Source organism: Lactuca virosa, chromosome 8 (assembly GCF_052849685.1).
Source record: "Lactuca virosa cultivar CGN04683 chromosome 8, Lactuca_virosa_CGN04683_v6, whole genome shotgun sequence".
NCBI lineage: Eukaryota > Viridiplantae > Streptophyta > Magnoliopsida > Asterales > Asteraceae > Lactuca > Lactuca virosa.
Window position 1 is genome coordinate 136,856,004 of NC_136433.1, and position 26,705 is coordinate 136,882,708.

The 26,705-nt window shown below is 33.4% G+C and overlaps 1 protein-coding gene across 3 annotated transcripts; it reads left to right on the forward strand.

The window, feature by feature from the left end:
* The first annotated feature begins 1,406 nt into the window (after positions 1–1,406).
* On the forward strand, positions 1,407–7,503 carry LOC145129757 (uncharacterized). 3 transcript variants are annotated; one of them, XM_079064555.1, is made up of 11 exons: positions 1,407–1,758; positions 2,317–4,542; positions 4,638–4,767; positions 4,854–4,945; positions 5,199–5,431; positions 5,514–5,600; positions 5,679–5,778; positions 6,178–6,388; positions 6,471–6,618; positions 6,873–6,911; positions 7,033–7,503. In XM_079064555.1, exons 1-11 carry the CDS (start codon positions 1,657–1,659, stop codon positions 7,070–7,072), a joined length of 3,408 nt encoding a protein of 1,135 aa, XP_078920681.1. In that variant the 5' UTR covers positions 1,407–1,656; the 3' UTR covers positions 7,073–7,503. The 3 variants fall into 3 exon arrangements, with proteins under 3 accessions (XP_078920681.1, XP_078920679.1, XP_078920680.1); XM_079064553.1 differs by having other exon boundaries at positions 1,408–1,758; positions 6,854–6,911; XM_079064554.1 differs by having other exon boundaries at positions 1,410–1,758; positions 6,489–6,618; positions 6,854–6,911.
* The last annotated feature ends 19,202 nt before the right edge of the window (positions 7,504–26,705 follow it).

Below are 26,705 nucleotides of genomic sequence, written 5' to 3' on the forward strand. Positions count from 1 at the left end.
CCTAATTTGTCATTTCCTGTTAAAATATAAAAAATTGTTTTTTTTTCGTTAATTTGGACAAAATACTAAATAATCGGGACTTTCTGTTTTAAAAAAAACTTTAACTAATGATAAAATCTAATAATTATTTCTCCATAAGAAACTATTCGCCAAAAAAAGCTATTGATCACCGCCGCTTTGCGCAGACACACATCTAGTTTAATTAAATGTTTTTTATATCATCTTTAGTGACGACATGTCATCGCCTTACATTTTTTTGAACAACTGAAATGTTGCCGCCTTACTTATTATGAATCGGAGCCAATTCATAATTTCGTTGGAGAATATTCCATTAGAATTTTCAAAATCTTTCAATAAATATTTCAACGACTACAGGTGTCGATGAATGTTTAAATTTTCGAAATTCTTTTAATAAAGTTTCATCAGCTACATATCACTGCTTAAAACTAAAACCTAACACCGACCACGTGTTGTTGCTAAAAATCCAAATTATTGAAGTGTTTGTTATAATTAAGTAAACTTTTCGAAATTCAATATTGTAATAAAAACAAATTATTATATATATATATTAAAGTTATGGAAGAAAGGAATAGTAAAGTTGACATACTTTGTCCAATTTTGGCCACTTGATTTACATTTCCGGTCCCTGTACTTCTTTAATTAATTTATTCATGTCCTTTTGTTTGTGTTCCATTCAACTTCCCATTTTTTTGGCAGAATTGGTCCCTGTATTATTGTTGGAAGTTAGGAATACTAAATTTGGATGTTTTTTGACAACTTTGCTCATTATTCTTTACCCATTTTGACATTTTTGGTCCTTGCAATCAATATTTTTACACTTTTTTGGAACCTTTTAATATTTAAAGTTTGGCCACAAAACTTTAATGGTTTGACAACTTTGATCCCTTTTCTAAAAAGTTGTTAATTCCTACCCCTTTAATTCTTTATCCATTTTCACACTTTTGGTCCTTGCAGTCAAAACTTTTACATTTTTTGTCCGGGGCAAAGCCCAGACTTTTCATCATTGCACTCTCTATGTCTGTCATATTTATCAATTCGGAAACAACATTGAAAGCTTCTGGGCCCCGCGTAGCGGGGTAACCTTTCTAGTTACCATTAAATATAAATTACTAAAATAAACAACCATTGTTTTTTTAATAAACGAACTTATTTATGAAGATAAAACATAAAACCAACATGAAAAGTTAGCTATATATATTTTCCAAATATTTCATTTATATAATGGAATAATGGTGTTTTTGGTTTTTGAAACCCAAAAATCTATTTAAAGAAGTTATCATTTTCCCACACATATATATTGTTTTTCCTTTTAAACAAGGACCATGTATTTCATCGTTGTTGAGGAACTTTAACTGCGACATGTCTATGTATACATACTGATACGATAGTAGTGGGGGGATATCGAGAAATAATGCAAGAAGCTAATTTCTTTTTATTTTTCTTTTCTTTTTGTGAAGCATCAATTGGCTAATTTCTTACTTGGCCACAACGTTTCGGGAATTCCCCTCAATGTAATATCTAAATATTTGGGTTTAAAGAATCGATTCCAGTGAAATACTAAAACCCTCCACCAAACACGTTCAGACTGGTGATCAAGACTCTAAATTTCAATCTCACACCTCCAAAACCTCATCAATGGCGGAGGACATTGAAGCGGCAGGAATGATTTCTGAGCGATCAAGAAAACGCAAGAAACTCGAACCGATTCATAAGCTTCTTCCAAACGAAAAAGTGGAAGTAATGACTGCCCCCATTTCGACCTCTTTTACTGTATCTTCTTTTAACCTTTCTCGCTTCTGGGTTTATCGATCATGGTACACCAGAATCAGTGTTTGTGTGTCTGTGAGGGTTTTGGTTAAAATCTTGTTTTTTGGGGTTTTAATCTGGTTTTGCTTCATTTTCCTGTTTATCACTTGTTTGACTGATTGCATGCTTTGACTTTGCCTACATTGTGTTCTTTTATTGTTTCAAGATTCCGATCAGTGGTCGATATGATTATCAATTTGGGGTTTTTGAAGCGGAATGTTAACTAGTTTGATTTCAATCGGTAACTATTTCTTTGGTTAGTATGATTTTAATGGGGGACAGCTATCTCTTTGTATGAATGTAGGGTTTTATGTTTGATTTAGTTCACGACTTCAAAAATTTATACTGATTCCAAGTTTATGAATACAAAGCTAAGAAATTTGGGGGTTCTTTATGTTTCTTCCATTTTGAGCTCTGTTATTCCATGCATTGTAATTCTATCCACCAAAAAACTATCTTTTTAGCTTTTAATTATGAAACTGATTTCAGGTAAGGAGTATTGAAGAAGGATTTGAAGGCTCTTGGCACTGTGCAACTGTAATCGATAGTAAAAACCAGATTCGTGTGGTCAAGTATGATCACATTACACATGATGATGATTCTGATAACCTTGTTGATTCCATTCCAGCTTCTTTTCCAGTGAATCACAAACTCCCACCTGACAGGAATACATCAAAGTTTCATAAGAATCGTGGCAGAATAAGGCCAGTGCCTCCTCGGTTTAAGTGTAATTTGAATTGCCTCCATTATGGACAATGTGTGGATGTGTTTCATGAAGATGCATGGTGGGAAGGTGTTGTTCTTGACCATGATGATGGATCTGATGAACGCCTGGTTTTCTTTCCAGATGTTGGTGATGAGCTTAGAGCTAAAATTGAGAATTTACGGTTTACTCGGGACTGGAATCCAGAAACTGATAAATGGAAGCTTCGTGGGAATTGGGTATTCCTTGAAGTTCTTGAGGAACTGGAATCGGAATGGCCGATTCTTGTTTCTGTCAAACAGATTTGGTATGAATTGAGAATGAAGAAGAAGTTTTTGAGAGAAATGAAGGAGTGGACTTGTCAGATAAGGGAAGTCTGGAAAGAGACTGTTAAAGAGGTTATTGTAGATAATTTGAAGTTGACAATGGTGGAGTTTTTCAGTAGGTTACAGCGTGAAGGCCATGGAATCTTGAATATAAACAAAAAAATTCTTGATTTTATTCCAAAGATCAAACCATCTTTCTTTGAATCTCTTCCGGCTATACCCTCTGAACACGAGCTTGATAATGATGTTGATGATGATGATAATGATGATGATGGTGATGATGATGATGATGATGATGATGACATGGGTCCTCCTGGATTTTCAAATGTACATTCGAATCAAGACATGATCATGAGTACTAAACCTGAAAATATTTATGAATGGACAAAAGTAAACGACTGTTGTTTTGCTGAACCTGGTTTAGCTGTTGAATCCGAGTGTTGTCCTGATTCAATCTTTGAGTACAATGAGTTCAAACGTGTTTCTCACAAGCCTTCAGCAGCATTAACTTCAAAAGTAAGGAAACATTTATCGTTTTTAGGTTGGACAATTGAGATCAAGAAAGATCAAGCAAGCTCAATAAAGAAAGATAGTGTTAGATACCGTTACACTACCCCTAAAGGACACCGGTTCATGTCACTTTCTATTGCTTGTGATGCTATATGTTCAGGTGCACTTGCATCTGAAAATTCTTCCCTTCAGCCATATACACCGCCTCCTCGACCACCACTAGTGGTGGTTGAACCCGAATACTGTCCACAGGCTGTGGCTGACTATTATTCCATGACATTAGAAAAATCTGGTATTTGGAGGAGGAAACGTGAACAGCTTAATGATATGCAATATAAAGCAAAGAAACATTTGTTTGCAGTTGGATGGACATATTCGTATGCTGATGATATGTCTAGAAAGGTTTTGTACACTTCACCAAATGGGAAAAAGTTTTATTCTTTTCGCGAAGCATGTAACCAGTATCTATTGGAGAGTTTTTGTAGTGGGCCCATGAAAAATGTTGAAAAAGATGAAGGAGAAGAAAGAGAAAAAGGAAAAGAGCAAGTTATAGGGAAGCTTGTAATCAAGAAAAAAGACGGTGTTTTGTGCATCGAAGCAGCAGCACCTACACGAGTACCAAGGGCAAAAGCGTCTTTCTTGAATTTAGATGAAGAAAATCAAGAAACGGGAAAATCTTCAACAAAAAACCGTGTGTTAAGGTCAAGCAAGCGGGCCCGCAAAGAGATTTCACCAACACACAAAACCCCACGAACCGTTTTGTCTTGGTTGATGGATAATAATGTCATTTTATCAAGATCCAAAGTATATTACCTTAATAGGAAAGATGGGAGTATAATGAAAGAAGGGTGGCTAACGATTGATGGGATAACATGTAGTTGTTGTGAAACGGTTTTTAGTCCTTCTAAATTTGAGTTGCATTCTGGAAGTACTTTAAGACGACCTTCTGCTAACATTTTTCTTGAAGATGGTAGGTCTTTATTAGATTGTCAAATTCAACTCAAACGTGATCAAAATGCAAGATTGTGCAAATCTGAACCCAAGAAATTGAAGGGTAATCGGCGTCCAATAATAAATGACAATGATTATATTTGTTCTGTTTGTCATTATGGTGGGGAGTTGGTTTTATGTGACAAATGTCCATCTTCTTTTCACACACATTGCCTAGGATTAAAGGTGAACATTCTTGATTCTTTAAAGAATGTATTTTTAATACTAAAATTGGAGTTTATACTTTATATTAATGTTTCTGATTTCCTTTGATTGTTTAGGAGGTCCCTGATGGTGATTGGTTCTGCCCTTCATGTCGTTGTCGAATTTGTGATGAAAATAAATTCAGTGATGCTTGTGAAGAAAATACGGATAGTAATGTTCTAAGTTGTGAACAGTGTGAAAGAAGATGTATGTGGGATCAAATTTTTTTTATGGTTTTTTCATGTTAGGTGTATTTTTTTATTTATGTTGATTTTTGAATAAATTTGGTGCAGATCATATAGGGTGCTTAAAAAGGAAAGAAGGTTTCTTGAAGCTAGAAAGCTACCCTCAAGTAAATTGGTTTTGTACTTTGAGATGTGAAGAGGTATATATAAATATCTTTTAACTTTTAATTGCATTTCTTTCTCCCATTGATATCTGTCTTATAGTCCCAAGCAAATGCATTACAACATGTTTTGTCATGTCAAATGCAATACAATCTGTTCTGACTTATGTCATGTCAGATGCAGAACAATTTGTTATGACTTGTGTCATGTCAAATGCAGTACAACATGTTGTGTCATATTGATGGAAACCATAATATCTAACTAATGAACACACTCATGGTGGTTTTACAGATATTTATGGGGATTAACAAGCTTTTGGGAAAGCCGATTCCAGTTGGGAGAGATGATTTGACATGGACAATATTGAAACACAAGAAACCTGATGAAACCTTAAATATGGAGGAAATAACTGAGAGTTACAGCAAGCTGAATATCGCCATTAGTGTGATGCATGAGTGTTTTGAGCCTGTTAAAGAACCTCGCACCCAAAGAGATATAGTTGAAGATGTTGTTTTTGGTAGATGGTAAGATTTAGTTTTTCATTTTTGTGGACTGTTTATAATAAGTTTTTATTGATTTCTGGTAATTATGTAAAATTAACCACAGGTCAGAGCTAAACCGTTTGAATTTCAAAGGATTCTATACTGTTCTTTTGGAGAAAGATGATGAGCTTGTTTCAGCAGCTACAATAAGGTAATATGATGACAAAGATATGCTATTTATTCTTGATTTTAAACACATTTGTTACATTTGATTGTTACTATTTTCAAGGATTTATGGAGAGAAAGTAGCTGAAATCCCGCTTGTTGGCACACGATTCCGATTCCGTAGGCGTGGAATGTGTCATGCTCTTATGAATGAGCTTGAAAAGGTAAAACCTTAGGCTTTTACTGAAGCATTGTATCATAAAAAGTACATTTGTTAAGGCCTGTTTGGTTTGTGGATTCCAGAGGAAATCGATGGAATTGGAATTCCAAATTCCATTCCAAGGTGTGTTTCATTGTCAAATGGATGGAATCTTGGAATTCCATATTAACAGTGGAAAGAATGTAATTCCATACTTCTTTTTTACAAAATACCCTCATTGACTAATACGTATATATTGAAATAAATTAAAAATAAGCAATTTTTAATTATAAGTGAATTAAAAAAATGTTCAATCTTGAATTCCAATCCTACCAAACGTGTGATAGATTCTGATTCCATTGACAGATTCTCTTACTTACAAACACATTTTGTGAATTAATATTTTCTATCTTTTGCTTTCCAGAAACTGGTGGAATTAGGAGTGGAAAGACTAGTTTTGCCAGCTGTCCCGAGTGTGCTACACACTTGGACATCATCATTTGGGTTCTCCATAATGACAGAATCAGAGAAATTGGAGTTTTTAGGCTACACTTTTCTTGATTTTCAAGGCACACAAATGTGTCAAAAACGTTTAGTGAAGGCTCCACCCTCTGCAGAGTCAAGCATATCAAGAGGTGTGTTTTCTTTATCAATCCCTTTTACTATTTAAGGCAAAAAAAAAAAATCTTTGGTTAAATGCTTTAATATCACCAAAAGAATTATATTTTGATGCAGAGAATAATCATGAGACTGTTAATGGAAGCAATGGTGTAGATTTGGATGGAGTCAGTGCTGTTTCTGAAGTGTCTCAAGCAGAAAAAGTTGAGGAAAGTGGGATGATGATGATCGATCAACATTCTTTAAAGTATGTTTCCAAACACTTCAAGTGAAATTATAATTAAACCGTATTTAAAAAAAAAAAAAAAAAAGTTAGGACTTAGGACTCTGTTCTTTGAGCTTATGTGATGTAGTGAATTGATAGAAGTTAGGGGTTTGTGGTTAACTTAAGAAAGTCTTTTTGATATATTGAGGAGATTACACATTACAGTTATTTCTCATCAGAAAAAGTTTGTTTGTTTTTTTAATTAATATTTTGCTAGGGCTGATGATGGAAACCAGGACAACAATGGCAATGGATCAGCTCCACCTGAAATCTTGGTAACTCCTGTTGATTTTGATTTCCTCTAGAGGAAATTGTAGGAAATAGCAATGTTATTTGACTTATTTCTTGCAATTTGTCCTTGTTTACACACCTATTTAAATTATTGATTGATTGTAGGAAAAGCAAGCAGCTCATGTTGAATGTGAAAGTGAAATAAGCATGGAGTATTCCATGGAAGCATCAAACTCCAAGGAAGAGGACAACAATGACAATAACAGCCATCTGAAATGCTATCAAAGAAGGAAAGTCATTTGCGGAAGTTGACTTGTTTTTTTTTTTTTTTTTTTTGTTTTAGAAGAAAAAGTAAATAGCAACAAACTTCTGATTCCCCTTTTTTAATAATAACAATAATAATAAGCAAGGATAAGGTAAGGTGTTTTATTAGAGATGTAAATTAAGTAGTGAAATTTGTGTAAAGTTTATGGAGATGGGGCCCACCCGCCCGCCCGCCTGTCATGTCATTTTTATGTACAGCTAAGTAGTGGCTGTAAGTAGATGATGACGGATGCCCGTAAAGCTCCGAATTTTGCTTTTGGACTTTTCTTTGTTGCTTACGTAAAATTATGAAAGAAAAGGGACGTAAAATTATGGTCTGGATTCCTTCCTTTAATTAACCTATTAAGACATCCGCTATGTATTAAGTATAGAAAGGAATGGCTAATACATATATATGGTCTAATTGACTTATGATAAGATTGTTTGTTTGGTGCTTAATTGACAAATAAGACTTTCTTGGTTGGTACATACCACATGAGTGTATGTACTCTCCATGTTCAGCTCATGATTTGTTTACAAATAGACCCCACACACATCCTCATCGACATCCTAAAAATCAAATCTCTTTTTGTAAAAAGATTTCACACAAAACATTAGAACTATGTAAATGATATATATCAAATAAATACTATACATGTTTTCATCAAGTCAATCATTTATACTTGATTTCGATTTTCATTATGATCTTCTAACGTTTGTAATCAAATAATGTTTTAGGAAAATGTAGTACCTTTTTTAGTTGGTTATTCGAAAAGGCAATATTTTTGGGAAAGATCTTTTTTCTTTTTTGTAATTTATACATTTGTTCTTTATCCCTTAATAATCGAGGTTTTATATTCAATTTTTTTTTCTCTCATCACCCTTGTTCCAGATACACTATTTAATTCAAATATCGAGTTACAAATATATATATATATATATATATATATATATATATATATATATATATATATATATATATATATATATATATATATATATACAATAGCTTATTTATCTATTTTATGTAGGAAAAAAAAGCGGCTTTACATCCCTTCTTTGTTAACAAGCTTGATATCTATTCTTGCCTTTGCGAATAACACAAGTAATGCCATCTCTCGTTATGCCTTTTTTCAACCATTTAGAACGTTGTGAATGAAATTCTAACTTTCCCATCTGTGTTCATACCTATTATTGAATCGTATATATATTCTTTTCATTCAATTCACTCATTACCCAATACCCATAAGGCCATAAATATACTTAAATATTTATATATATTTCTCATCTTTAATGAACATCAATTAAACGTTTTGTTTGATTTAATTTATGTTAGGTAAATATTAATATAATAATCTATTTATCAAATAAAGCTATCTAAAATATTTTAAGTATTTTTGGATGATGTTAGATTCGTTTGAATTTTAGCTATGTTTATCATTAGTGTCAATCGACTTGTTAAACATAAAATACAAATCAATTAATTAAGAAAAGAATTAATGACTTATTTAGGCAACAAAAATACATGTACGATTATTATGTATACATCCCTTAATGATGTCTTTGTAACAATTTGTATATTTTAAAAGGATGATCGTTATCATCTCAAATAATCAAAACTAAATTAACTTCCCCATAAATATAATATAATATAAAAATAAACAATATTATTATACTACAAGCGGCGTTGTTTCTGTTTTAAGTCTTTTATGATCGAAATGATTATTTAATCTCATTTGTTATTGTAATTTTGTTTCATTCATTAAAATAATATATTAGATTACAGAAAATTCTAAAATCATTAATTTAAATACAAGGACGCCATGACTAAAAGGTGTGGGTTCTGAGATTCTCTTTGCAATCGTACCCTTTTGTCCAACAAAAGTATGACCACCACCTAACATAAAATAACACTTTAGAACCTAAAGATATCAAAATATTTTCAAATTTCGGCTAATGATTCGAAGCGTAACTAAATGTTTTCCATTAATATATTTGCTTATTTATTTTACATGATATGCCGTAACCAATGTTCACTAAGCATAGGCGAATGCCGACGCGTTGCGCAGAAATATCTATATAGTTGAAGTCTTTACAAATATATGTTTTTTTTAAATATAACAATATTTGATATAATAATTCGTATATTAAATTGATATAATATATTGATTATTTTGAATTATATGATAATATATACATCAAACATTGTTTTTTGATTTTAAAGGTAACAATATAATCATTTATATAGAGTTATTTTTAACTATTGTTATTGTAAGTTATTTTAAGTTATTTATTTGAAAACTTTTAACGATTATAAAAATATCTTTGGTTTTTTAAGTTATTTTAAGTTAAATTGAGATTACAATTTAGTTTTTGCATTTATCACTTTTAACTATTTACGAAATATTCTTTGGTTTTTTAAGTGGAACTGAAATTTATATTTAAGTTGACACTGTAATGTTATATTTAAATTAACAGTTTAAGTATTTTGTCTAAACTATTCAAAAGTTATAGCTTTAAACTGATAGTGATTTACATACAACATTTTAAATCTAATAAATTAAGTATAATATGTTAAAAGTTGAAGACATGACTGTATAAGTAGAAATAAAGATATTATTTTAAAGTTGAAATTTAGTTTATTTATGATTACACTTTAGTTTTGATATTTATTTAACCTTATTAACCAACTTATAATCATTATTAGAAAGACACTACAATTTATCACCTTTAACTATTTACAAAATATTTTTTGGTTTGTTTAAGTTAAACTAAAATTTATATTTAAGTTTACCCAGTAATATTATATTTAAATTAATCATTTAAGTATTTTATACAAATTGTTCCAAAATTGTATCTTTAAAATGATAATGATTTATATCCAACAATATATTAAAACCAATAAATTAAGTATAATATGTTAAAAGTTAAAAAACATAACTTTATAAGTAGAAGTAAATATATTATTTTAATATTGAAATTTAGTTTATATATGATTACACTTTAGGTTTGATATTTATTTAACCTTATTAACCAACTTATAATTATTATTAGAAAGAAATTGAAAAGTCATGGGAGTTTCAAATGAACGTGGCGAAAAGAAAAATGTATAGGAGTTTCAAATGAATGTGGTGAAAGGAAAATGTTTCATTTATAAGTATACTAGGCGAATACTTACGCATTGTGCAGAATACAACAATATATTTGAAATATTTATAAATATATGTTTTTTAAATATTTCAATGATGTTGTTGTTTGCTCTTATAACATTGTTTTTTTGAATTATATGATAATATAAAATCTTTTAAAATTCTATAATCTCAGTTGTCTCAATGGTCTCTACCTGCGAGTTACTCATAAATAAAATTAAATATAATATACAGTTTAATGATGTTTATAGTTGTTACGATTAGTTAATTTTAAAAAGTTTATTTGTTTGTCATTTTAATTTCTATCATTGTAATTATTTAAAACATCAAACATTATTTTTGTTTTTAAAGGTAACAATATAATTTTTGTATACAATGTTACTTTTAACTATTGTTGTTGTAAGTTATTTTAAATAAAATATTTTGAAACTCTTAATTATTTTAATTTGGTTTCAAAACTTTAACTTTTTTAAAATTTATTTGATGAATTTTATTAGTTTCTTTGATTGTAATTATTTAAAACAACAAAGATTGTTTTTATTTTTAAAGATAACAGTATAATTTTTTATATAATATTACTTTTAACTATTCTTATTGTAAGTTATATTTAAGCTACTTATTTGAAAATTCTTAATGATTATAAAAAATAGTTTCATTTTTTTTGTTAATTCAGGATTGCAATTTAGGTTTAACGCTATAATTTATAACTTTTAGCTTTTTATAGAATAGTATCTCGATTTTTTTAATGTTTAACTGAAGTTTTGATTTAAGTTAATCGTTTAACATTATATTGAAATTAATAATTTAACTATTTTTCATAAAATCATAAATTATACAAAAGTTGTGACTTTAAAATGACAATTGCTCACATACAACATACCTAAACTAGTAAGTTAACTATGTAATTTAGTTAATTTATTATTAAAATTTAGTTTTTGCATTAATTTAACATCATTAACCAATTTATAAAAATTATTAGAAAGAAATTGAAAAGTCATGGAGGTTTCAAATGCATGTGGTGCAAGTAAAAATGCATATATAGTAGAAGTCTTCACAAATATATGTTTTATTAAATATAATAATAAGGTTATTGTTAAATTTTATATAATAATTCATATACTAAGTTGATATAATATATTGATTATTTTGAATTATATGATAATATATACAACTATTAAAATTGCATAATCTCAATCGTTCTAAAATTTATTTGCTTAACGTTTTAATTTCTATCATTGTAATTATTTAAAACATCAAACATTATTTTTTGTTTTTAAAGGTAACAATGTAATCATTTATATAGAGTTATTTTTAACTATTTTATGGTAAGTTATATTAAGCTACTTATTTGAAAACTTTTAATAATTATAAAAATATATTTCGGAAATATTTTATGTAGAACTGAAATTTATATTTAAGTTGACAATGTAATCTTATATTTAATTAAATACAACAACATATTAAATCTAATATATTAAGCATAATATGTTAAAAGTTAAAGACATAACTTTATAAGTAGAAGTAAAAATATTATTTTAATATTGAAATTTAGTTTATTTATGATTACACTTTAGGTTTGATATTTATTTAACCTTATTAACCAACTTATAATCATTATTAGAAAGAAATTGAAAAGTCATGAGAGTTTCAAATGAATGTGGTGAAAGGAAAAATAGTTGGGAGTTTCAAATTGATGTGGTTAAAGGAAAAATGCTTCCTTTATAGTATAGTATGATATGATATGATATGATGATATGACATGATATGATATGACTAGGCGAATGCTCGCGCGTTGCGCAGAAACACATATATAGTTGAAATCTTTACAAATATATGTTTTTTTAAATATAATAATAACGTTGTTGTTAAATTTGATATAATAATTCGTATACTAAGTTTATTGGCTTTTCTTTATGTTCATAGAATATAACAATAACTTTATTGTCCTCTTTTTCGGATCTTGTTGGATGGCTCTCTTTAGATCTAAGTTTTTTTGGCTTTTCTTCATGTTCATGGTGTTTGGAGTGGTTGGATTCAATAAAGATTGCAATTTTATTGATCATTGTAGTCCCAAGAGGGTTAGATGTTCTAGATCTGAAATTTTTTGTTACTCGAGCTCATGCATGGATCTTGACTCCCATTTATGTCACTTTTAACCTAGTTGACCAAATGATATGAATTGGACATGCATGTCATAAAAGCAAGGATTTTTAGGAACCATTAGTGTCCCAAGAAACTTTTTGGAAAATATGAGCTTGGGGCTTAACGAATTGAGAGCTTAATCCATTAAGTTGTTCACTATGTAGTTGCTACAACGTGTGGTGGCATGATTACCACGATGTGGCGATTTCATTGGCCGCGACTGTTTTGTCGAGAAGGTGTCACTACGTGGCCAAAGGATGACCACGACGTGGAGGCCAACTAACGTTGACTTTGACCATTGACTTTTGATCATGTTTAACTTTTGGTAAAAATAATAGTTTTAGAAGGTAGACTAAGGGTTTACCTTGTGTGATTCGGTAGGCGGTGTGTAGCACCTATTTCTTGGTTGTGTGAGTTGGTTGGCTGTTGACTACATTGTGAGGTGAGTTCTTTCACTATACTATGTAGGATGCTAGTTGTCTTTGTAATACTTGCATGGAAAACCAGGGTTTGGCCCCTGACATTTGTATGAAAGACCAGGGTTTTTTCCCTGGAATTTGCATGTAAGAGCAGGGTTTGGCCCCTGGAACTTGTATTGAAGACCAGGATCTGGCCCCTGGAACTTGTACAAGTAAAGATGTAACGCTCGCGTTTCTAGCTAGGCTTAGTAATCAAACTTATAACCCTTGTGGTCAAGTCATGTAGTCATTTTGTGAATGAATAAGACATGATTATTCATATATTTTGAATAAGACATGATTATTCATATATTTTGTGCTTATGTGTTTTTATATGATATGAAGATATATTATATAATAAAATCAATAAGATTTAAAATACATGTCAAAAATAAAAGATCACTTAGGGAAAATAATCTCAACCTAGTTATAGTATTCATAATTAGGATCCCGTACATATCTAGAACGCCTCAATCCGACTTAGAACGAAGAAGTTAGGAAGCACCAAAGTCTCGCGATATAACCGACACAGCTACGGATAGCGTAAAAAGTGAATATGGTTTAGATTGCTTTTTAGCTTAAGAAGTCAAAATGGAATTCATAGATGTCGTAAAAGCGAATTTGTGTGTATAGGCATTGTCTAAATCTGACTTCACTAGAGGAAGTTATGATTTTTCTAAAATTCGGCGTAGCAGTGTGTGCACCGATATCAAATTTTAGATCGATAGATAGTTAGCCAAAACAATCTAAATTAGAGTTGAAGATCTCGTTGTTAGGACTCCAATGATATAAAAACCATCGAAAACGGACGTCGGATGTGAGAGTTATGCATTTTTATACAGAATTTAATAGGCTAAGCCTGTGTAAATAAAATAAAGTCAAAATTAACGAACAAAGTATAAAGGAAAGTTGTAGATCTCGTCGAGCGCTTTCCGTGGATATAAAGAACGTCAAAAACGGAGCTCGTATGAAGAAGTTATGCAATTTTGAAAATCTGGAAAACGTCACACGTGCACGCGCGTAGCTTGCGTGCAAAGTCAACCACATAGCCCCACCCATATTGTGCCACGTGTCGGCAACCCAATGGATCGTCACCCTTATGTGCGACGCGCCTCCTGTTGCACGGCGTGCAAGACTCTAAACTCACCTATAAATACCATCTCATTCTTTCACTCCTCCCCATACCCTCAAGTCGATATCTCTTTGAAAATTTCGATAATTAGCCCATTTTTCTTCATTCTAGCCTGCGGCACCCTCGAGTGCTCAGCTTGCCATAATCTTTGTGTAGGAAGGACCTAATTCAATATTCTTCCCATTTAGATCCCGATTCTCGTCGATTGTACTCTGTAAGTGAGCTACACTAACTCTGCCCATGTGTAATTTATAATTATAGCTGTAATTCGTTACTATGATCTTATAATTAAGATTTATTAACGATTCCAAGTTGTTATATTGATTGATCTACTATGAGAGAGGTGTCTAGAATGGTCACGTCGGCTTGGTTGTTGGATTTCAGAAAGACTATATGTCGAAATGATCCTGCCTCCCAACTGTCCTTCCTGGCTGATCCTTACTTGTTTGATCTTGAAGTAGACTTTGGAATTGTTGAGGAATCTAAACTCTTAAGATAATAGTTCCACGTAGTATGAAACTAGACTAAGACGTAGTATTATGTACATCTAGGTCTTTCGAGAAAGGTGTAAGGCGAAGCTCTGCCCGATTCACCAATCACAGACACTTTGTCAAATGAGTGCGTAGTTATTATCAAGAACATAATCTTTACTTAAAAATATCCACATAATAAATTTTGCTTATATTATCTATGTTATGTGCTGTTTGTAAAGATAAGATAGTAACGTTTGGATTAGGAATTATTGTAGAAATCAATTGCCTTTAGATATAGGTCTTGCCTTAGATTAAGAATAAGACTTATAAAGGATTGCTTAGTGTCAAATAGGCTTGACATCGGTTAGGTCTCATAGTTGGGTTAGTGTGTGGGACCAGATCGGAGTGTGATTATCCCCATCTTGGGATGACCAGAAGTGTGATCCTGATCAGATAACCGGACGGTATGTCTGGGTCATCGACCATAGTAGATGACCAACACTTATCTGTTCTAGGCGGTCTTGTGAATTACGTTGCCAGTATGGCTTTATAACCCATGGAAGTATATGAAATGGAAAGCCATATTCATCATAATCTCTGAACAATGGTTGACTTATATGACTTATACTAGCCAAGGACTCCCCTAGCAGGTGTAGTCAAATAGTTTCTTAGACAGTTCATCCGGTAAGGTGATTCTTCCAGATGATTGTCAAATTAGGATTTGTGAGGATCGGTTGGGATTGGGTAGATGGTCTTAGGAAAAGTTATATATTTACACTTGATATATGTCTTGCAAGAATGATATTTTATCATTAAAATGTTATGGGCTTAAAAACCCTACGTATCTCACCAGGTTTCCCAAACCTGACCCACTGATTTTATTGCATCACGGGTAGTGGAGCCAAAGTTGAAATTGCCTAGTTAGGATGTTGAGTGGAATAAAGGATAGGCTTGTATTAGTTATTTCAGGACCTTTTTACTTGCGATGTAACGTATGTTCAGATATAAACGAATGAAATCCCAAAGGTTCTAATAAAATAACTTTTTTTTATTTAAAAAATGTTTATTTAACTGGGAGCTTCCGCATTTTAATACTTAAAAGCGTAAAGAAATTTTTTAAATTGGTTCTGAAAAATGGGGGATGTCACAAAAGACCATGATTTGGCCCATAGCAGGGAGTAAGACTATGATTTGATCTATAACAGTTTAAATCTTGGGGTTGAAATAGACCCGTTATATTATGTATGGTATGTGGTATTTTGGGGAACTTACTAAGCTTTGTGCTAATGATTATATGTTTAAATATTTCAGGTACTTCTGGTTCCAAGGGGAAGAGTCTGACATGATTGCATCGCACCCACAATAGATTTCATACTTATGATTTTATTACTACTATGATGTTATTAGAATCACTTTTGATGTTATCACTATCTTTAAAAGTAATGAATGAATGTTTTGGTTGATTTAAAAACAAAATTTTATCTAGTATTTTTGGGATGTTACAGTACATGTCAAAAATAACATATAATGTGTTTTCAAGTTCCACAAAGAGATGCGGTGTGTTACTTGAGTATATATATGAATTAACACTTAAAATTAATGTATACTACTCGTTGGAAAGTTGGGATTTCATATCAAAAATGTTAAATCTATAAAAACTCAATCACCCAAAATAAACACACAGTAGCCGAAGGTGGAGCGACGAGTAGTGGGACAACCATCCCAATCGGCATCAGAGTAAGCAACTAACCCCCGTGAGAGAGATACATATAGTTGAAGTCGATGATCAAGAGTGCCCTAAACGTACTGAAGAATCCGCTTAAAAGCGGAAAAATGTTTCTCTCGAGGGTCATGCATGTAGAGACACCTGTTAAACTGAGTAGGAGATGTCCGGACGGGTAAAATTCAAGTATTGAATAACACCCGCATGACTATGGTAAAGTGTCGGGTTGGAAACAGGAGGACCCATGCCATCAATCTTGGTTGTGGTGTCAGCCGGTGTGCGTGCGGGTTTGCAGTTAGACATCTTTGCACGTTCAAGTATCTCAGTGGCATACTTTTGTTAAGATAAAAACATGCCGTGGTGATCTCTAGTGTAACATCTTGTTCTTCCCGATATTCACCCTTTATCCCCTTAGTAAGTGATTATTATGCAAAGTGGCCCTTTATGGCATTTTCGTAATTTTGGGTGTAGCATGGGTGTGATGGGCGTACACCTTGGTACGTTGGGCGTACCTGATCTCGTGTGTGTACGCTAAGCGTACGTTGGTACGCAGGGCGTACGCAGTTTGGACCAAAACCTAATATTTAGGGTTTGTGTAGTATATAAGCACCATTATAGCCCCAAAACCCTTCATCTTATCAGCCTCAATCCCTATAATCGACCCATCGTGCAAACCCTAATCTATATTGAGCATTTTGAGCTTTTGAGTGAGTTGTGGGCTTTCTTGTTTGTGAGGGAAGATCATCAAGTAAGTGGCTTTACTCTCAAGACTTTGGATCTAGCATTTTCTCTTCATTGTGCATCATTTGGAGATATAAAGCTCCAACCTTGTCTCATGTTCTTCTATATCATAGTTAAGCTTATATTTTCTTCCCTTTTGTCCCAAAACCTAGGTCTTTGTGAGTATGAGGTACTCCAAAGCCTTTAAGATATCCTTTTATACATTTTAAGGTATTTTAAGTCATAAATATGCAAGCTTGGATCTTGGTTTGTCCCTATGCAATAGTTATGGTGTAGAAAAAAGATTGAGCAAGTTAGGTTCTTAGTGTTGGGCCATTCGTTTGGGCCTTGGATCATTAGCGTTGGGCCATTCTTTTGGGCCTTGGATCATTAGTGTTGGGCTTTTTAGGATTTGGAACGAATGGGGAGGGAAAATGACCTTTTTGTCCCTATGTATGATATGCGGTTGGTTGGATCATTTATTATGAAATAAAAGCCTAGATTATTAATTAGGGTTAAATTTCTTGGGATATCTTTAGTGTGAGGAGCCGTTTTAGTAGCAACTTGAGTGTATGGCACAATTATCTTCTTTGGATGTGAGTTTTCTCATTAGATCCCTGGGTCGAAGGCACCAATGCCAACCCATTACTTTGTTATGTGGAATGCTAGTTGTCTCTATGATAATTGTATGAAAGACCAGGATCTGGGCCCTGAAAATTGAATAAAAGACCATGATCTGGCCCTTGGAAATTGTATGAAAGACCAGATCTGGCCCCTAGCACTTGTATGTAAGACCGGGATTTGGCCCTCGGAATTGCAAGGAAAGACCATGGGGGTAGCCCATGGCACTTGTATGTTTTGGTATGTAGTACTTTGGGGAACTCACTAAGCTTTGTGCTTACAGTTTACGTTTATGGTTTCAGGTACTTCCGGTTCGAAAGGGAAGAGCCCGACGTGATGTCATAGCGTCCTCCCCTCATGATTTCCGTATATTGAATAATTGCACTATGATGTTTTGAATATTATTACTTGGTGTTGATTTTGAACAATTAATGAATGGTTTGATAGAGTTTAAAAATGAAAAATTTTATTACTGTTTTCGGGACGTTACATCTAGTGACTGTAATACCAAGAAAGTAGTTCAAAGAACCCAAATCAGTCATGGAAAATTCAGCCCATAGAATGGAAATGATATGTCGAAGGAGTTTGTCTGAGATGCAGTTAACACAATATCATCTACATAGAGTAAAAGTTTCACACCCATGGTCGGCGGTTGAAGCGCCAGGCTGTGCGATGTTGGGATGTTGAGATTTCAGGCCAAAAATATACATTGAGTAATACACAAGATGTACTAAACAACATTTCTATTTATTCATTAAATAAAATATGTTACATAATTGTTCAAGGTATAAGTAGGTTACGAAAGCAAAGTACAAGAGTAAAGCACATAGACTCCGGGTTGCATCACCAGGGTTATCTCCTCCTTCAGACATATTCATTCTTCTAAGAATGCATGTGGTTTGAGAGGTCAACATAATGTTGGTGAGTCCATACGTTTAATATTAGCGTGGGTTTTTAGTTTATCTTGTTTATCCTAAACTTGCTTCCTCAAGTTTGTGTGTACTATCACTACTTTCTTAGGTTGGTTCCTAGTAGTAGTCTAAGATAGTTAGTTTTAGTTTAACAAAGTTACGATGAGTTCCTATAATCGAGCTATGACTGTTGATCCCGAAAATCCACGACGCTTCATCAGATGTCGCTATATGTTTAGAAAGTTATGCCAGCTTTGACTTCCCATCAGATTGTAGCTAGCAACCACATGTGGGAGTGTCAATCCAGTACAGATCTATACATATCTCTCCCGCTCACTTAAGATTTAACGATTATAGTCCGGAGCTAGCTGAAGTCTATCAACATGTTGATGAATCCTGTCTCATCTAACTCTTGTCGTGGGGGCCTCCACTGGTCAGTCGTGTTGCTATTCGCGTTGTATTCGTACGGTTTTACTTATTTTATATATATATATATATATATATATATAATTAGTGTGTTTTGCATAACTGAGTATTTGGGCAGAGTAACACTAGGTACTAAGCTTTATCCAATGGGTGGCTATAATAACGAGTTTCAGCGTTTCCTGGCAACTGGCTAGCGTGACAACTAGGTTTGATCTTATCTATAATTGTGGTTCAGTATAACAACTAGGCATAATAATAGCTAAAACGTTTGGGCATAGTATCTACTCGGCAAAATATCATTTTATTGCTACAGGTTCATCCAAATCCCGCAAACCAGGGCTCTGATACCAATTTGTAACATCCAAATTCAAACCAAACTGTTCATTTTTAAATTCATATAAAACATTGATCATAAAACCCATCTCAAGAAAATCACAAATGTCAAATACTGATCATTATCAAAATATCAGAGTGTCCCAAAATATCTGGAATCATAAACTGCAGGCGAATATGTACAATCAAGCCTCCGTGTAACATCCCAAAACCCAGAATCATTTTTTTTATGTTAAATAAAACATCAACCAAACGTGTTTATCCAAAACCATAAGGAAATCATAAGGTATCCATAATTATCCAAAATACATCAGAGTAAATAAAGCTGAAAGTCATGGTGTGTGCGATGCGATCAACCCGAGCTCTTCCCCTTCAAACCGGAAGTACCTGAAACATAAATCGAAAACCGTACGCAAAAAGCTTAGTGGGTTCCCAAAAATACCACATACCATACATATCATACATACATCGGGCCCCGCCCGACATCCATCAGGCCCTCGCTCGGCATTGGGACTCGCCCGGTACATATCTGTAAGTAACATGCGATGGGCCCCGCCTAACACACTCATCAGGCCCCGCCTGACATCGGTCCGCGCATGGTATACATACAAACACATACAACACATGCAAGAGTCACACAAAACAGCTAGCATACAAATAACAATAATCCATGGGTCGGAATTGGTGCCTTCGACTCGCCAAACACTGGAAGGAGACTCACCTCAAGCTGCTGAAAAATTAGATAAATGTTGGGACTATTGATCTGGGAAATCTCCGCACTAAATATGATCAAATGATACCCTAATTAATAATTAGGTCATAAACCATAACCGAGATCCCAAATCCATATTCTCACTATTAGGGTAAAAGACTATTTTACCCGTCAAAGCTAAACCCATTAAATCAAAGCCCAAAGCCTCGAAATGGCCCAAAAAGCAACCTAGGCCTACAACAAGTAGTATGCCCCGTGTACTCCAAAGACTTCCCTCGGGCCTCATACCCATTACGCGCAGCGTACTAAGAAGTACGCCCGACGTACTGGCCAGAGTCCAAATCCTTAATCAAAGGTGTTAATCCCTTAAGAACTTAACGTCAAAATCTCATATCTAGGTCTAAATAAGGTTTTAATCAATAAAGTTGGCAACTTTACTCCTTTACATGTATTAATAGGACCCAACAACTCAAACATGGATGAGTTTTAACTTTCAAGATTTGATTTTTATGACTCCATGCACTCCTAAATGCCCAAACGGACAGCTCAAATGGTCTGAAGTAGTCCATACCTATAAGACCAAGGTTTTGGGACAATAAAGTGCATAAACATGAACATAATGAGATCTAGAACAAATAACTCCAAGGTGTGAACTTGATATCTTCTAAGGATGCACAAGAAGGTGTAGAATCTTTTTCCAAAGGCTTGAATGCACCACTCCTTCTTCAAGGAACTTCCTTCACCGCCAAGAACCACCCAAGAACACCATAAGATCACTACAAGGCTCAAGATTACTCAAAAGAGGGCTAGGGTTTAGTGGGATATCTTCTAGGGTAAGGAGGATGATGAGGGGGAAACGTTAAGCTCCATAATTATGCCTAAATAGGGTCCAAACCCTAAAAATTATGGTTTTTCCCCAGACAACGTACGCCCTGCATACTAGAAGTACGCCCAGCGTACGTGCCCCTCCCCAAAAGTTTCACTTTCACCCCCTTGGGACTAAATTTGAAAACTAATTTAATATCAAGGGTCAAAATAAGAAATACCTTGCAACCGAGTGTTACACTTCGCCTTCCCGCAATCCTCAGAAGTACCTGAAACACATTTAGTTAACAACTGTAAGCACGAAGCTTAGTGAGTTCCCTAAAATACCACATACAACACAACACACAATAAAAAACTACGGGTTATCAGAAACCCTGGAGACTACCCGAAGTCTCAGTGGGCAAATAGCACGATATGTGGGTTATCAACAACCCTGGAGACTACCCGAAGTCTCAGTGGGCAAATAGCACGCCCTGTGGGTTATCAGCAACCCTGGAGACTACCCGAAGTATCAGCACACACGGTAACACAAATCATAGTAATAGCACATAGACCCAGTTGGTCATCACACATATAAACATATTCTACCACACATGTAAGAATGGTAAGGAAACTCACCATGCACAGATGACTGATAGAACTCACACCTGAACTGTCGGAACTAGACTCCGCCTAATAATTACAACAATTAAGCGTTATTAACAATTAAAGTAATTTTTCCATATTCCACTTATCCCAAGCCAGGTCTAATACACATTTAGGACAAAAGACCATTTTCCCCTTCCAAGACCAAACGTCCTCATATGTTCCCTTAAAGGCACAATTAGCCAAAAGTCAAAGAAAGTCAACATTAGCCTTACGCCCGGCGTACTCAACTCTACGTTGGGCATAGAGCACACGGCTGGAAGGAATTGGGCTCGCAACTGGCTATGCTGGGCCTAGCCAGAAGTATGCTCGGCATACGCGATCTTAACTCAAAATCCAAGTTTCAAGGTCTTAATCATTAAGACACTTTACCCCAACCTCATATCTGAATATCTGAACCTAACAGATGTGCTATATATATATATATATATATATATATATATATATATATATATATATATATAATTTAATAGAGGTTATCCAAAGAACCAAATATTTTTTCAAGTTTTAGAGTTTATTCTTTATCGAAAAAAAACTAAAAATATCAAAATTCATAACTTCACAATGTGAATGCTTATATATTTTTCGGATTCACTGTGTGAATTCAGATTCACACTGTGAATTTGACAAAAAAAAGTAAATATTTTTTATCGAATTTGATATCATTGGAAAAAAAGATAAAAAGTTATGAATTTTTGTATTTTTAGTTTTTTTTTTGATAAAAAATAACTTCTAAAAGTTGGAAAAAAAGATTGCTTCCTTATATATATATATCTATATATATATATATATATATATATATATATATATATATATATATATATATATATATATATATATATATGTATAGAGAGAGAGAGAGAGAGAGGATGGTTCCCTTGAGATTAATAAAAAACAGAGATTGTGAGACTAAACCTCAGCCAATGGAACTTAACCTCAACTTCCGTCAACAGTTAAATGATGAAGGGGTATAATAGTAAATTTCAACTTAATGTTTAGAAAGCGCACATCTTCCTTCTCTAAAAATCATCTTATCGCTAAATCATCGATTCTTAATATCAATCATGTAACGACCCAAAAATTCAAGGGTAAAAATTTCATTTTTTATTATATTCAAACATTGCTAATTAAAAACATTTATCATAGTTCATCCCAAAATCACATATTGCAGAAAACACGGGTGTGTGCGCTACGATCAAGCCGAGCCCTTCCTTTCCAAACCAATGATACCTGAAACCATAAACAAAATTGTAAGCAACAAGCTTAGTGGGTTCCCTAGAGTATACCCCACATAATCCACATAATCACATAAACCATGTCAATCACATAAACCATGCATATAAACATATAGGGATGTCGTGAACTCCCTCCAGGGTCTTATACCTATGTACCATGGGCTCACCCATGGTCTTTACCTGGAATGTCATGGGCTCCCCCACATGGTCTGATATCCAAGTGTCATGGGCTCCCCCCATGGTCTTTACCTGGAATGTCATGGGATCCCCCACATGATCTAATATCCAAGTGTCACGGGCTCCCCCCCGGGGTCTTCCATGCAAGTATCACAGAGACAACTAGTATATCGCATATCACAAAATCATCTAGTATACCACATATCACAAAATCAACTAGTATACCACATATCACAAAATCAACTAGTATACCACATATCACAAAATAAACTAGTATACCACATACCACAAAATCAACTAGTATACTACATATCACAAAATGGTTCGGTCTTGGTGCCTTCGACCCATTGGTATGGTGAGGAGACTCCCCTCGAATGTAGAAGCTTCCCGAAGAAATCCTTAGTTGCTGCCCCGCCAGCTTCCCGAGCTGTCACTACCAATCAGTATACACAATTAGCAATTGGGTTCCATGCAATAATCATTAATCTATACATGGGGTAAAATGAACATTCTGTTGGATTAATGTCTAAGTCCATAACTATATTTGGTATGTACTTGACCCGACCCGGCATGGTCCATTTGGGTTGCACTTCACCAACACAATTTATATGGATAGTCTTTTGAGAATAGTATATTTATGATTTATATTAATATATTATAAGTTCTAATATATTAATATATAATCATATTATTTAATTAATATTGATCAAGTATTAATTTATAATTAATTAAGTGATCAAAAGGAACTAATTAAATATGGACTCTTAGATATATATATATATATATATGTGCACTGGGCCAAGTTCATTTAGGTTGGGCTAAGTCTTCATGGATAGTCCATGGAGCTTTAACCCATGGATCCTAGGAAATGAAAGGTCATGGGTATTAGGGTTTAACCCTAATCCTCCACACTATATAAAGGGTCTTATGGTTCATGAAATTATGCTAGTGGCTAGTGTGGATACACTAAAGAGGGCAATAACCGATTTCATAGTGTGAGCCAAGTATCCATATTCTCTAAAGGTTTTCCAAGGTGTTTTGGTGATTTGTGATTCCACTTGAGGCTTCCACACTATTGGGGCTAAGCTCTTAAAGCTTGAAGACATCAAGCTACATCAAAAGGTATGTCATCTAACTAGAACTTTGTAGTATAGGTGCTTCATAATATGCTAGTTAGGATGAAACCTTGGAATATTTAATATTTGCATGTATAATAGAGAAAACATAGATCCAAGGTTTATAGGGTTGCATGTACACCATAGGAGTGTTAGAATGCTCAAAACCCAACAGTGGTATCAGAGCCATGAGTTGTTTTCTGTTATATTGATGCAAATGTTTTATTTTCAAAGTTGGAAAAAAAGGAAAAAAACATGACGTTTGTCAAATTTTTAGATAATTACTTGTTTTTGTGAAAAACTAATTATTTGTAAAATTTGAATCATTTGCTATATGAGTTGAATTAGGTCAAATTTAGTAAAAGATAAAATGATATGATTATTTTATTAGTTTTAAAAGTTTGATCTAAAGAGTTTTTTGAAACCTCCATAAGTTATGGATATGAAAAGGTTTTAAAAAAATTGATTCAAAGTTTTTTATGGAGTTACAAAACTTAGTCTTAATGTTTTAAAGAATTCCATAACTTGTTCTTAAGTTATGGAACATGAAAAGTTTCATCATAAAACAAGTATTTAACTCCATAAGTTATGGAATCCAAAAGTTTTCAAGAGTTACAAAACTTGCCCTCAAGTTTTGGAATTTGGAAAAAGTTTTTATATGATAAAAAAAAGAATTGAATTCTAAAACTCTTGGGTTCATAACTTAAACAATTAATTAAATGGTTTTAATTTTGAATTTAATAATTGGAATTATGATTGTTTTTATTGAATAATTCAATTAACTCTTATGGACTTTATTAATAGATAATTAAAGTGTTTAATTAAAAGAGAATTAATAATTCCATAATGACATGGTTTAAATTTAATTAAATTAAGAGTATAGTTTAATTAATAGATTAAACCACCAAGTATTTTAAATGTCTAAAATACACCCTTATACTATTATAATATTAAAAGTTTAATATATTATATGTATAAGAGCAAGTCGTCTTACCATTAGTAGGCCTCATTCACGAAGCCGGTCTATAAGGGGGGTATAAGGTTACTGCCTATAAAATGGCAGTTTAATGGGTGTCCACTCTCACCCACCGCTTCCTTGACTGGTGGAGGGTCGTTAGCCGAACAGGTAGGACAAGGACTATAATTCTCCCTTCATTAAAAGTATTAATGATAAATACTAAGTAACTAAACCTTTTATAAATTCCCAATCTTAGTTACTTAGGAAAATGTGAATAAGGTGCTAATCCATGAAATTACACTTTGCACTTTGTTTAAGCTGTTAGTGGAGCGTGTGTGGTTAACCGGCACACTAACCTGGACTTAACAAGGTAGGCAAAGGGTAACTTAATGTTTATCATAGTATCGTTGGAGCGTGTGTGGTTAACCGGCACATCGATTGAGGGATAAATATTAAGGGTACCAAGTATATTTGCATGGTTACTTCACACCTTGTTTTGTGATCCTCGGCATCCCAGTCACAAAACCTGAAGGGCACACTCGAGATTGAAACATGCCATTGAAACGTTCAATGAATCTCAAAAGAATCTAGGAGTTTCAAAACCAATTAAAACCTAATAATACATTTCGTTTATCTTGGTGGAAATTGGTGAATCTGTTGGATTAGTGTCTAAGTCCATAACTATTTTGGTATGTACTTGACCAAAGCAACTTGATAGGATGAACTATGGAGAGAAAGGATTAATTATGATTTATTAATATATTATTGGAATAATATATTAAAGGAGAAATCATATTGTTTAATTAATATTAGTCAAGAATTTATTGATAATTAATTTTGTGGCTAAAAGAGATTGATTAAACTTAAGGGACTGGAACTGTAATTATAAGATAATTGCATTTGGGCTATGGATCACCTTGGAATAATAGGTTGGACGAATTCTATGGGGAAACCCATTAGAAATCGTCCAAGGGATATTCTAAAAGGGTCCATGGGCTGCTTAGGGCTTAAGCAGTCAGATTAGGGTTTCCTAGTTGAAAACCCTAATAGCCTACATGTATATATAGTACCCTTAAGCCCCAAAAACGTGGCTAAGAGTTCCACTAGGGTTTCTGGACATTTTGGGCAGCCTCCTCTCTCTTCATTCTTCATCCTCTTGCTCTTGGTGTTTGTGAGCCATTAGAGGAGTGACACTTGTGACTCTAAGCTTTCTAAAGCCATTACAAGGAGGATTTGAGATTGTTATTGCTACATAACAATCAAGGTATGATCTAAACCCTAATTCATATGTTAATATTGATTATCACATGCTAGATCTAGGGTTTAAAGTCTTGGATGAATTGCATGTACAATAGAAAAACCTAGATCCAAGCATTAGGGTTTGTATGAGCACATAGGATGTTCTTATGGCCTAAACCCATTAGTGGTATCAAAGCCTTGATTGGTTTCTATTGTATTGATGCCTTGGTTATTTGTTCAAGCTTCAAAATCGATTTTTTGGCTCCCTGACTGATGAACTCGGCGAGTTCCAATGTGGACTCGGCGAGTTGCTCCAACTCGGCGAGTCCATAGAGGAACTCGGCGAGTTCGAGCGTCAGAAAGAGGGAAATTCGGGATTTCTTGCTGTTTTGCTTGAGGATACTTGCCTTAATTGTTTTGGATCTTTAATATTCGAATTTTATGTTATATTTGAGAATATCCTTGATTAAACAAAAGATAATTACCAATTGATTAGATAATAACTTCCTTATATGATTAAAGATTAATTATTTGTATTAAT

Excerpts from the sequence above, each read along its gene's own strand:
- LOC145129757 (XM_079064553.1), top strand. The coding sequence starts at position 1,657 with ATGGCGGAGGACATTGAAGCGGCAGGAATGATTTCTGAGCGATCAAGA. Across the intron at positions 4,768-4,853 it reads TGAACAGTGTGAAAGAAGAT|ATCATATAGGGTGCTTAAAA; the intron begins GTATGTGGGATC and ends AATTTGGTGCAG. Across the intron at positions 5,432-5,513 it reads GATGTTGTTTTTGGTAGATG|GTCAGAGCTAAACCGTTTGA; the intron begins GTAAGATTTAGT and ends AATTAACCACAG.